Here is a 13,399-nt window from a genome sequence, read left to right on the forward strand (position 1 = left end):
AATATAAAAGATAGTCCTTTTTTTCATCATCAGCTCTAATTAGCACCTGGAAGGAAGTAACATGTCACAAAGGCACTTTCCTGGAAGAACTCTGAAACAAAACTTGACAGCAAGATACATCAGGAGATATTAGAGTCAGCCACTGTAAAGGTGAAAGTAGGCGTAAAGTGTTGGTGATGGAGAACACATGCATTACTACACAAGGCCATTTGCATGTTTTCAGAAAGTATTATCCACTTTGAACTACCCCAGAATCTATCTATTGACCTGTTGGATATGTAACCAACTTGGCCAAAATATTAGATATTATATTCTGGTTGTAGTTGCTCTATACAGTTAACCGTGCAAAAAAGTCAATTTCCAATTTCCAGGAATGCTATCCTCTGTTTCAGTTACCTAACCTGTTGGACTTTCACTTTCTGATTAGGATATTGCCTGAATCTATTAGGTCCTAGAGCTAAACATTAACTTTATAATAAGAGTACTGCCCAAGCAGTAATGGAATGGTGGTGGTGGAGGGTGGAGATAAGGAGAGGTGACTGAAAATGCAATTGAAGCAGCAGGTTCTGAGGTTTGGTGTGCAGGAAGAATTAATAAAGGGAGGTATATCTGAAACACGGGGGCAAGATGACTGGTGGCTTTGTCATTAATAATGGGTGGGAGAAGATAACTAAAGAAAGCCGCAGGGTTTTCATCACCTACAGGGCGAAGCCAAGGATGGGATCACAACATGATCCCTTGAAGGGGAGGGGTGGGGGGGGGGGGGGGAGTTGTCATCTGTAAGAATGTACATGATAGGCAAGAGTAGTTTTATGTGGGACAGCATGCAAGCTGTGGAATTCTGAATTAATTCCAATTTATACAGATGAAGTTTGAAGGCCAAAGAGGAGGCAACCATGAGTTTGGAAGTGAGGTGAGCAGCAGTGGGAGTAAGACAGGGGAAAGTGAGATAATGTTGTAAGTTGTTGTTCCACCACATTGAACTTAAATGAGGCTTGGGAAAGAAGTCCGAGCTCAGTTTTTTTATAAGGGCCAGTGGTTAATGTTGGACAATAAGAACAATCATTGGAGGAGTGATGGTAGGGGAATGATAAACCTGGAAAACTGTTATATATGTGAAAACTAAGCCCATGTTTATGGGTAGATCACCAACAGGCAAAATAGAGAAAATGTGACAAAATGGAAGGTCATTAATTTTTATTTTAAAATTTAGAGTACCCAATTATTATTTTTTTTCCAATTAAGGGGCAATTTAGCGTGGCCAATCCACCTAACCTGCACATCTTTGGGTTGTGGGGGTGAAACCCACGCAGACATGGAGAGAGTGTGCAAACTCCACACGGACAGTGACCCAGGGCCACGATTCGAACCCAGGTCCTCAGCGCAACAGGGAAGGTTATTAATAAGGTAGATCTATGGATGTGGACTTCTAGAAGGCATTCAATAAGGTTCCCAATAAAATGTTTTATTAAAACAAAGAATTGGAGGTGACCCTGTACTTTGATTGTAGATTGGAAGGTAAGAGACTGAAAGTGGTTAAAGTGTGTGTACTCTTGATTGGCAGGATATGGTAAGTGGACCCTCCACTTTACATCATGTAATGGTAATAGGGAGTTGGAGGATGCTAAGTTTGAAGAGACCGTAAATAGTGCAGGAGGTGAATGGGCAAAGCTATTGCAAATGGAGTTCAATATGTGCAGGTAGATGGTCACCCATGAAAGATACATTTTGCAACAGAGCAAAACCAGTACAAAGGGGCAAAGGGAATTAGGAGTTTGAGTGCACACATCACTTAGAAGCCAGCTGACGGGTACAAAAAGCAGTCAAAAAAGTTATTGAAATGTTGGCATTTACCTGAAAGCAGTGAGAAAATGATGTTTCTATCATCTAGAGCCTTGGCCAGAGCTGGGTAAATGGAGTTCAGATACAGCTCAGCCATACTCTAATTGCTACACAAACCAGCGGGGGTTGAATGGTCCAATCCTCTTCCTCGTGTGATTATGGAAGGTTTGAACATATAGGAGTTGACTGCTGAAGCGAATAGGAGAAATCCATTGCGGATGACAAGCAAAATGCTTCATAATTCAATTGAGAAAGATTTGCATTTATATAGCGTCTTAACGCTCTTTACTGCCAATGAAGTACTTTTGAGATGCAGTCGCTGTTGTAATGTAGGAGAGGCGAAAGCCAAAATGGACACAGAAAGGCCCAGAATGCGATAATGTCAGCTGCCAACTGAGCCAGGGCTGACACACTGCCTGCACCAAAGTTGATTTGACTGTGTTTGAGCTGCTTTAGCTGCTGTGTGTATATGTATGTGTGTGTATATGTATGTATACATGTATGTATATGTATGTGTGTATATGTATGTATACATATGTGTGTATATATGTGTATGTATATGTATGTGTGTGTGTATATGTCTGTGTGTTTTCATGCCGGCTTATTGGATGTCTTTGAAGATATACCAGAAGGTGGTGTTGTAGCAGTGGGGGGAAAGCAGAGCTGAAATCAGCCAACTCCAGATCCAGATGATCCGTTCCGCGTGTTCCTCCCAACATTTAAAACCTCTTCTTAAAAAAAAAGGCACCAAAAGGCAATTGATGAGCGCAAAGGCGGAGAGAGCCTGGGCTGCTCTCGCCGAGGGGGTCACCGCCGAGTGGGGGCAATGGATCTTATCAGCAGATTACCGGCGCTGCTGTGAAGAGTGGTGTTGGGAGGGAAACTTTCAGCCGCGGCTGTGATTGATTTGAGTTGAACTTGCTGCTTTGGGAAGGGGGAGACAGGGAGAGGGAGATGCCTTTTTCCAAGCGCATCTGTGAGCCGCTGCTGCTCTCCCGCTATGGCTCGGCGGAGCGGGGCAGAGTGTTTGAGGATCTGCCCGCTGTCAGTAACTACACCCTGGGCCGGACCCTCCGCCAGCTCGCCCACCTGGCCAAACACGCCTGCGGTCTGTTCCAGGAGATCGAGGATGAAGTGCTGGCCGTGCACCGCCGCCTCTGTGGCATCCAGAGGAAGATCAGCGACATCGGCGCCGCCGTGAACGCCCTGGAACCCAGGCAGGAAACAGTGCGTAAGTGGAAGCTTCTGAGCAAATTACACCCCCCCCCCCAAAAAAAAAAAAACAAATACCCGCCAATGTCCAGATGTGTGCAGGGGTGGGATGGGGGCAGAGTGCAATGCTGCTGCCAGAGCTGATGTGTTTATTGAAGGAGTGTGCAGTGTTTCAGCAGCCTGATCCCTGTGTGTGTGTGTGTGTGTGAGAGATCCGGAATGTGAACTCGTGCATTGACTTTGTCACCCGGTTGTCAGCCCCTTTCCCTCGCTCAGTCTATTTCCCAGCGCCAGTTGCTACTTCTTTTGCTGGTCTCCACTCGCAGTCCTGGGTGGTGTGTCTGATCTCCCAGACGGCTGGCCCCTGAGCACGGATTCGGGGAAAGTTTTGGCGTGAAGGCTGAGTTGAGGCGTTGTGCAGTTCGGCAATGTTTTGTTTTGTATTTAGCTTCGGGATTGCGATCACGTGCTCTCCCTTTCAGTAAATGCAAAAAAAAATCATGTTTAGTTGTATTTTGGATATCCCTCGTCCTGCATGCACTGGGGATTGGGATTTGGAATAGGGATTGGGGAGCATTTTAAATATGTTCACTCTCTCCCGGACCTGTAAGGAGGAGCATGAATGAACACCAGTCTGCCTGAGCTTGTTCTCGGTGCTGTGTATATCATTCCAGTCTCACCTCAATGTCTAACATTTAGACCTGAGTTTACTGAATGTTGGGTTATTCTATCCGAGGATGGTTGACCCAGGATGTGTGTGTCTTTACAGACTTTCCCTCCTGATCTCCGTGGTCAGAGCTGGCTGTTATTCAGAGTTCGCGCTCCTTTCCCAGCTCCCGCCACCCGGCTTTCCTTCGGGTTGTTTTGTGGCCATTGGCCGCCTTCTCTCCCCCTCCCTCTTCCCTTCCTTCCCCACCTCCCTGACTTTCCCTCGGCGCTGAGGGTTTGGGAGCCGGGACCCCTACCCTGGGGAGCTGGGGTGGACAAATTTGAAAACACAACATTTGGAGAGAGTGCTTCAAAAAGCGCCGGGAACCGTGTCCCGAAACAGCTGGAAGCAAATAGCCAGCCCGAGGACCAAACAGCCGCGAAAGGATAGTTAATCCACTCCACTCAGTGGAGAGAGATAGCCTATATAGGTGAAAACATTTTAAAACTGGCGAGTTAAACCTATTCCGAAAGGACAAAAAACATTTTCCAGCAGAATTGTTTTGTTTGCATTTTAACCGGCGGGGTTAGCGGTTGGAGAACCGCCTGAGGTAGAGTTGGGTTGGGAGGTGCTGAGATGGTCGGTCTGTTGCCGCCTGTTTGAAGTGAGGGTTTTATCCCTGTTCCACTTTCACCTTTAAAAACGTTGCTGCCATTTCGCCGGCAAACACATGCCAGAGTGACAGAGTTAGTCAGCGAAGGGGTGGCATTTGCAGTTTGTTTTCCATTTTTACCCCCCCCCCCCCCCCGGCGTGACTCTGCATTGGGAAGTTTGAGAATGTCGCTGTGTAACTGGTCTCAATACACTTTGCCCCGGGTTTGGTGAGCTTCGCCCAGCGTGTCTCTCTCCCTGGAGTCGGAATGATTTGAGAGTCGATGCGAGCAGTGGCTGTCTATGCAAAATCTCAGAGTTGTGAGTCTATCTGGGACGGCAGGATCAAGCACACCAGGCGGGATCAATTTGCTTCCAGTGTGTGAAAGATCGCCTCCTAACTGCATGTTTCAGTAGGCTAGCGCTAGGCATCCAAACAGAATGACCAGGCTGCTGAGAATAGAGGCTCTGCTGTTCCCTCATTCACTGAAAAGCCTCTGGCGCCTCCCATCAAACGGAAAGCGGCTGCCGGCATCTGGAGACACTGCGACCCGGGTACGGAGAGGAATCAACACAATAAATAGCGGCAAATTCTCATCATCTTCACTGACTGGTCACCGGATCCCCTCTGACAGACTGGAACGGATCCAGGCTTAACGAGACAGCGTCTGAATCTTCCTTATTGCTGGTCGACACAGAACTGTCAATGCAAACTACTTCAATGCGATATGAACTTTCAAACCTACCTCACACACAGTTTTAAGACAGTCCATGATGGATGTTTACATAGGAATCTTTTAAGGACTGGCCTCAAATCCCTTGACCACACACCTACTAAATCCAGAATGTGTGTGTCCCCATTCCGACTAGGCATTTGATATAGCCAGACTTGGTCCTGGCACTGATATATTCCCAAAGCTGATAATGATCCTTCACATTTTGCTGGTGTGTGTTTCGACTCAGAAACTGTGTTCCAGCTCATTAGTCACAGTCATAGAAGTCTGAAGCACAGAAAAGGCCCTTCAGCCCATCGCGTTTGCACTGTTCAAAAACAACCATATTCTAATCCCATTTTCCAGTATTTGGCCCATAGCCTTGTATACCTTGGAATCGCAGGTGCACATCTAAATACCTCTTAAATGTTACAAGGGTCCCTGCCTCCACCACCCTTTCAGGCAGCAGGTCACAGACTCCCACCACCTTCTGAGTGAAAACGTTTTCCCTTGCATCCCCTCTAAACCTCCTGCCCCTTACCTTAAGTCTATGCACCTGGCTATTGATCCTTCCACCAAGGGGAAAAGCTTCTTCCTGCCTACTCGATCTATGCCCCTCATAATGTCCCCCCCCCCTCAGAATCCTCTGCTCCACGGAAAACAACCCCAGTCTATCCAGTCTCCATAACTAAAACTCTCCAGCACAGGCAACATCCTTGTAAATCTCCTCTGTACCCTTTCCAGTGCTACCACATCCATCCTCTAATGTGGATTCTAGAACTGCACAAAATACTCTCAATTTAGCATGGCCAACCCATCTAACCTGCACAACCTTTGGACTATGGGAGGAACCTGGAGCACCTAGATGAAACCCAAGCAGACATGGGGAGAACATGAAAACTCCACTCAGTCACCCAAGGAGAGAATTGAACCCAGGGCCCTGGCGCTGTGAGGCAGCAGTGCTAACCACTGTGCCACCATGTCACCCTGGGATCTGATCTACCTGTCCTGTTGCCTTCAGGAATCTTTGGACATATACCTCAAGATTCCTCTAGTCCTCTATCCTTCCTAGCGCCCTTTGTGTATTCCCTTGTCTTGTTAATCCTTTTTGGATTTATCAGCCAATCTCAGAACCCATCGAATTGAAGTGGAAGCAAATCATCCTTGATCCTTGGGACTGCCTAAGGACGAATAAGACTGATATACTCTCAAGGCTGATGATGCCTGAGATCAATATTTCAAGCAGAGACACTCGAGGATCTGTGGAGCCTGCAATAAGCTGTAGGCTAATGCTGCCACAATATTAGCAAAATGACGAAAATGACTTCACTTCAGATCCCATTGAAATGAATGGAAAGTTGAGATGGTTCACATCAACATGGACATTTGTGCACCTAACAACTTGCTTCAATAAATGTATTTAGCAGGGAATACAGTCCTCTCTAACCAGCTGCAAGGGACACCCATGGTGGTCTGTGGCTGAAGGGATCCCAGACAGTTCAAAATTAATGCTGTTTACATTTTGCAATAAACATTGACACAATTTCAATCAGTCTTTGAGAAGGATGGGAGTTTGAATTATGCAGTAGTGGTCCCGAGCTGACTGAATGCCCAGAAGTAGGTCCAGCAAGTCCAATCAAGGACAGAGACATGCTCCTGTTTGTCAAGCACCTGTGTTTCATATGGACCCTGAATTTTAAATTGACGGCTGTAATTTTGTTTTACACGAAAAATTTATGATGCCTAGTTGCGTGCACCTTGATTTCATCAATACATTCAAATTGTTTGAGTTTGTCTTAATCCTTGCCCCATGCAGACCAAGTGTATTGAGGTGATGATCCAGGAATGAGGTGTTGCAAACTGATGCCAGCCCCTGTCCTGCTCACTGCATCCCGCACCCCAAACTATCACTATAGTAACAGTCAAATCATGAGATTGCTTCTGTGACTTATTGCATAAACACCTTGAAAGAATAATGAATGTATTATTATGAATGTTATTTTATCAACACGCAAAGTGAGTGATTTTTCGAGATTACATTAGGAATTAGGGTTGCCAGCTCTTTTTAGATTAAAAAAAAAGTCAAGAAAGAATGTTCTATAGCTGGGTTGAAAGCACTTTCTGGCACAACAGTAAACTACACAACCCAGAAGGTCACGAGTGGAACCCACAGATTGTGCTGACTTATCTGATCTCAGCCTGGGTGCTGGTAGGGTGCCACACTCCAAATGCTCTCAGAATCAGCCTCGGGAATGGTACCTCCCTCCCCTGTCTTCCCCAGAAATAGACTAGTCTGTAGGCTGCCTCAGGTCACGCAGAAATGATGGTTATCCAAGAGGCCAAAAGCTGTGCAAGTGCAGCAACACTGCACATCCCATAATTCTTCAGAAAGGTGGGAAACAAAATGAGGAGAGGGGGATCCGTAAAGAATCTGAGCTCTGCTATTTCTTGCTTTGCCTGATGTGAACTAGATGAGTTGAGACATGCTGGTGGTCACACGCTTCAAGCATGTTCCAGAAGCATTAATTATTGCTGCCTGGATGACATAATCACTTAATTATTAGGTCCAAGATTGAGGGTTGTCCTTTCTCAGTTACCTGAGTCTGCGAAGCTCTGTGACCACATCTCAGACACCCGGAATGTGCACGATGCATGCGGGCTGAAGGATTGAGGGGCGCACTTTGCATCCAGGAAATTGCTGCTGAACTCTGCAGAATCAGACTCCTGAGTTCAAAAGGAGCCTAAACAGCTGGAGCAAGGAAGACAAGTACAAACTTGAGATCAAGTGGTTTTGAATAGTTTTAATAGCCATTCACAGCCTCATAAAACAGACTTTGTCTAAAGGCAAAGGGCAACAGTTCTACATGTGGGCTGGTCTAGGTCAGTCATTGCTTCTCAAAATAAGCTTGGGAGCTCCAGTGACTCAAGAGATTGATTCACACCTTACAGTTTACAGTTAATAACTGATCATAAATAATTTAGTTGTGGTAAATTTTAACTGGGCTGAGAAATATTGGCAGGCGGCTAAATCTTTCACTGTGATGTTAACATCTGGAGATTTATATTTTGTAATTGTAGCATCAGTTATTTTTAATGGCTGCGTTTGCCTGAAAGGGGCAGGCAAAAGTCAACTGTTCAGAAATGATTAGCTACATTAGAATGTCATTGTTTTCATTGGAAATCAGAATGTGGGTGTTTCATGGGAATAGTAAGTGACTCTTGATGGCTTTTTAAAAAAATGAAAAGTTGAAATTCCAAGTATTGCAAAGACCATGTAGAATAAACAGAAGTAGGAAGGAGAACTTTCTTCATGACAATACTTTGTGAATGGATTTAAGAATGTGATCTTTGAGATGTGTTGTAACAAAAGGACCTAATGTGAAGCTGTGCCAGCTTCCTTACATATTCTCACTGCATATCACTAATTCTATTGTAATATAGTACCATGTAAGCCAAATGTATGTGGTGCTGTAACAGACGAACAGACAGTACAATTGGAATTTACTATCCTTTTACATATACTGCCCCCACCCCCTGTGTGTACTTTTGGGGTTAGGTGGTAGGTCTGAGGCCAAGGTCTCTGGAAAATGTTTGAATTTTATCTCGGTACCTTTTTGGCAAATGGCACATTCAGATTAATCCGACGTTGGTTTATTTCATAATGAATTTTTTTTTTAATTGGAAAAATAGATGACACCAGGTTAATTCGCATAGGGCGGCACGTGGTGCAGTGGTTAGCACTGGGACTGCAGTGCTGAGGACCTGGGTTCGAATCCAGGCTCTGGGTCACTGACCGTGTGGAGTTTGCACATTCTCCCTGTGTCTGCGTGGGTTTCACCCCCACAACCCAAAGATGTGTAGGGTAGGTGGATTGGCCACGCTAAATTGCCCCTTAATTTAATTGGGTACTCTAAATTTATATTTAAAAAAATTTATTGAAAAAAAATTCACATCAACACACCGACCTGAGCATTTCCCACCCACTTCATGGAGTCACTCTATTTAACCCTCTTCTTCTATGTTGACAGAGGCACTTGTCTTCCTGATGTACTTTTCAAATATTCCAACAACACATTGCTTTGGTCCAGGACCTCTTCGTTCCAACGCTTTGGGTGTGAGCTACTATTCTGACAATAGCTATTGTGAGATCACAAATTCCCAGCAATTGCGTGCTCGCAGGGTCTGCCACTCATTCCGTTTGAAAGATATAACCAGTGACTTTCTTGATGTTGAGCATGGAAAATGAGTCGTATATTGGACCTATAGCCCAGATTAGCAGAGTTATTTAGGACTGGCTGTCTCAGGACTAATAAAATCTGACAATGACCTACTGTGCACGCACCTGCCTGCAAGGGTGCACTGCAAAACCCTGCAGTAGTGCACATTACGGCACTGAATATTGGACCACCATACTGTTGATTAAAATCAACATATTGATTTCCATGGCTTTTGAAGTACAGTTGTTCTATAGTGTGGGGGTGGGGTGGGGAGGGGGTCGCCATGGATATTTGAGATTCCCCCTACCTCCGGGAATTTCCACAATTTGGAGATTAAAAATATTCTAAAGTTTTGCTAAACCACTTTGCTCTCAACAGGGTTGACATGCTAGGGGTACAGCCAGCAGAAGCCAAGGAGAATTATGAGGAGCCTCCCACATCAAAGAATAGGGAGTACATGGTTTATGCCTCTGCTCCTCAAATGGGATTACTAGAATTTGCACTGTAAGGGCGTTGGATAGCCTTCACGAGCAGGAACTACGATTGACCTTCCCCCTTCCCTACCCACTGATGCCGTGACTAAATGTGGCACACAGGTCAGCTCACTTAGCATAAACTGATAAGACTGAACTTCAAGGTTTTCCTTTTCTGTGTGGCTTAGAGACAGATTTGTTACCCTGAACGATCGGGATGGCTTGGGGGCAGGAATTAAGATGGTGTCTTGATGGCCTGACTCATTTTGTAGATGTCTGCAAATTAACATTAGTTTAAAACAGTTTAAGGATTGCAGCAACCAAACAATTCATGGCACCGAGGACCCAGGTTCAATCCCGGCCCCAGGTCACTGTCTGTGTGGAGTTTGCACATTCTCCCCATGTTTCCGTGGGTTTCACCTCCACAAACCATTGTGAACAGAGTCACAGGCACAAGCCCCTAGCAATGAGCAAAGATGAAGGGATGTGGCTTCTGAAATAAGCAAATTACATTCAATATATAAACACCTCCATTTTCCCATGTGTAGTAATAGTACTGGTGTTTTGGATTCATCATAGAATTTACAATGCAGAAGGAGGCCATTCGGCCCATCGAGTCTGCACCGGCTCTTGGAAAGAGCACCCTACCCAAGGTCAACACCTCCACCCTATCCCCACAACCCAGCAACCCCACCCAACACTAAGGGCAATTTTGGACACTAAGGGCAATTTATAATGCCAATCCACCTAACCTGCACATCTTTGGATTGTGGGAGGAAACCGGAGCACCCGGAGGAAACCCACGCACACACTGGGAGGATGTGCAGACTCCGCACAGACAGTGACCCAAGCCGGAATTGAACCTGGGACCCTGGAGCTGTGAAGCAATTGTGCTATCCATAATGCTACCGTGCTGCCCCGATTGTTTGTAGTACAGCAACAATGTGGAGGTGGTCTCATGTAAGGGCACAAGTTTGGGGGCATTGGTAACGGCTCCTCTCCCGTTCTCGCTGGCCCGGTACTCCACAAGCCCAGTAGGAGTGGCGGCTCTGAGTGTTTGCGGACAGTGGCGGAAACATATGGGAGTGGAGGGTGCGTCGATGTGGGCTCCAATTTGTGGTAATCACCGGTTTGTCCCAGGGAGGATGGATGGGGGGCTTCGGAGGTGGCAGAGAGCAAGGATTGAGAGGCTGGGGGATCTATTTATTGATGGGAGCTTTCCCAGTTTGGAGGATTTGGAGGAGGAGTTTGAATTGTCTGGAGGGAATGGGTTTCGATATATGCAGGTAAGAGATTTTGCGCAAAGGCAGGTTTCGACCGTTCCGCTTCTACCGCCACGGGGGATACAGGACAAGGTAGTTTTAGAACGGGTGGGGGAGGGGAAGGTATCGGAAATCTATAAAGAACTTATGGAGTGGGAGGAAACCCAGATAGGTGAGATAAAACGTAAATGGGAAGATGAGCTCTGTAAGGAGGTCGAGGCGGGTCTGTGGGAGGATGCGCTGAGCTGTGTCAACACGTCCTCATCATGTGCCAGGCTCAGCCAGATCCAATTCAAGATGGTCCACCGGGCACACAATACGGGGGCCCGGATGAGCAGGTTTATTGGGGTGGAGGACAGGTGTGTGCAGGTGGGCCTGCAAACCATGTCCACATGTTTTGGGCATGCCCGAAGCTTAGGGGCCACTGGCAGGGATTTGCGGATGCCATGCCCACGGTACTAAAAACGAGGGTGGCGTTGAGTCCAGAGGTGGCGATTTTTGGAGTGTCAGGAGTCCAGGGGGCAAGAAAAGCTGACGTTTTGGCCTTTGCCTCCTTGGCAGCCCGGAGACGGGTCTTACTAGCATGGAGGGACTCGAAGGCCCCAAAATCAAAAGTTTGGTTTCGCGGCAAGGCTGGGTTTCTTAGACTTGAGAAAATTAAGTTCGCCCTGAGAGGATCAACGTTAGGGTTTGTTCAGAGGTGGCAGCCGTTTATTGGCTTCTTTGGAGAAAACTAAACTGTCAGCAGATTCAATTCAATAAGGGGGGGGGGGGGGAGTTAGGCTATTTTTTGTTTAGATTAGGCGGGAACAGTGGGAGATGGAGGGATGTGTTACTCACTGAACTATGTTTCCATTTGTATTTGTATCTTTTATTGTTATAAAACCATAAATGCATTAATAAAATATTTTTTTTTAAAGTACAGCAACAATGTTTTCATTTATTGACCATTTACAGTTGAATAACAGTAAATAGAAGCAATGTGTAAAAGTGCGAGGTTTATGGTATCTATGCTTGCTATAACTCTAATCAGTTGTTGATAATCTCCCACTTCCAGTGCAAAGGAAAATCTCAACCCCTGTGTTAGCTGGGTAGTTTAAGAATTCCAATAATGGGTACATTAATAATGGCCAGCACATTATTAAGCATTAACACTGGACATTTAGCGACTGCACGGTGGTGCAGTGGTTAGCACTGCTGCCACACGGCACCAAGGACCCAGGTTCGATCCCGGCCCTGAGTCACTGTCCATGTGGAGTTTGCACATTCTCCCCGTGTCTGCGTGGGTCTCACCCCCACAAACCAAAGATGTGCAGGGTAGGTGGATTGGCCACGCTAAATTGCTCCTTAATTTAAAAAAAAAACATTGGACAATTAGGTTCCATTTGGATCATTCTGAGTTAAAGCCAGATGATCTGTAATGGACTGTGGCATAAATATTGCTTAAATGACAGTGAGGCCTGCTGCAAATGAACCTTTGATTAAGTTAGATGTTGACCTCTGATACCCAGCAGAATCTGTCTTGAGTGATTGTGCTCCTTTATGTATATATTACAGACATTTGAGAGCTCATCTATCCGACTTTGCAGTGTTCCAATAAGCTTATCCAGTGAGCAACCAGCCCCTAGAGACCAGGGAAATGCCAGGTTTGATCCCTGGTCTGAACCGAGTTTTGTTGATGGTAAGGGCATTAAATTTGTACCTTGGGAAAGGGAAAAACCGAGCACACCCCCCCCCCCCCCCCCCCCCCCCCCCCCCCGATCAACATTCAACAAACTCTGCCGGAAAAGGGGACGTGAAATCAGTGTAGAAGGAATTGGGTTTACCTGCGATACCCTCATAATCGAGTAGTTTGGCAGTACTCAATGTGGCGGTCTGCTCATAAATCCGATCTAATTGGAACAGATAGCTATAGGTAGCCAGATTGTTCTCCACACCCCATCCTCCAGGAACCAAATCTGAACGTGTTTAATATGAATGACTCAATTGCACATCAGGGAATATGTTGACAGTTCTTCGAAGGTCTATATTTGCATTACATCAAGCCATGCAAATCTTTTGGCTAAATACAGTCCTTGAAGTTCCATTCCAGGAGCACATAAAACCTTAAAGTGGCCTTAACATGAGGATTACCTGTGTTCTAGTGTACTGCAGGGAGTAAGTATTGGCCAGTTTGCACAGAGGAGGAGTGATTAGCACACACTTTAATAACTAGCATCTGCATTTTGTTCTTTTCAATCACTCTCTTGCGTGTGGCAATTTGGTTAGAAAAAAGGACTCTGAGGCACAATGATGTTGGTGCTGTTGTGAACTTTGGGGGTTTTGAATCCAGTTCAATGCAGTCATCATAGTCTTTGGCAGTTGAAAGAACTAAAGTTGA

General features: G+C 45.8%; 1 protein-coding gene across 4 annotated transcripts in view; it reads left to right on the plus strand.

Moving 5' to 3' along the window:
- Positions 1-2,610: 2,610 nt before the first annotated feature.
- nhsa (Nance-Horan syndrome a (congenital cataracts and dental anomalies)) overlaps positions 2,611-13,399 on the plus strand; it is a 642,544-nt gene continuing 631,755 nt past the window's right edge. For all 4 annotated transcript variants that reach the window (XM_072514152.1, XM_072514153.1, XM_072514154.1 and 1 more), the window contains exon 1: positions 2,611-3,073. In XM_072514152.1, the coding sequence (XP_072370253.1) occupies positions 2,797-3,073 (277 nt within the window). In that variant the 5' untranslated portion in view covers positions 2,611-2,796. The remainder of the gene's footprint in view (positions 3,074-13,399) is intronic.

The sequence above is a fragment of the Scyliorhinus torazame genome, chromosome 8 (genome assembly GCF_047496885.1).
Source record: "Scyliorhinus torazame isolate Kashiwa2021f chromosome 8, sScyTor2.1, whole genome shotgun sequence".
Taxonomy (NCBI): domain Eukaryota; kingdom Metazoa; phylum Chordata; class Chondrichthyes; order Carcharhiniformes; family Scyliorhinidae; genus Scyliorhinus; species Scyliorhinus torazame.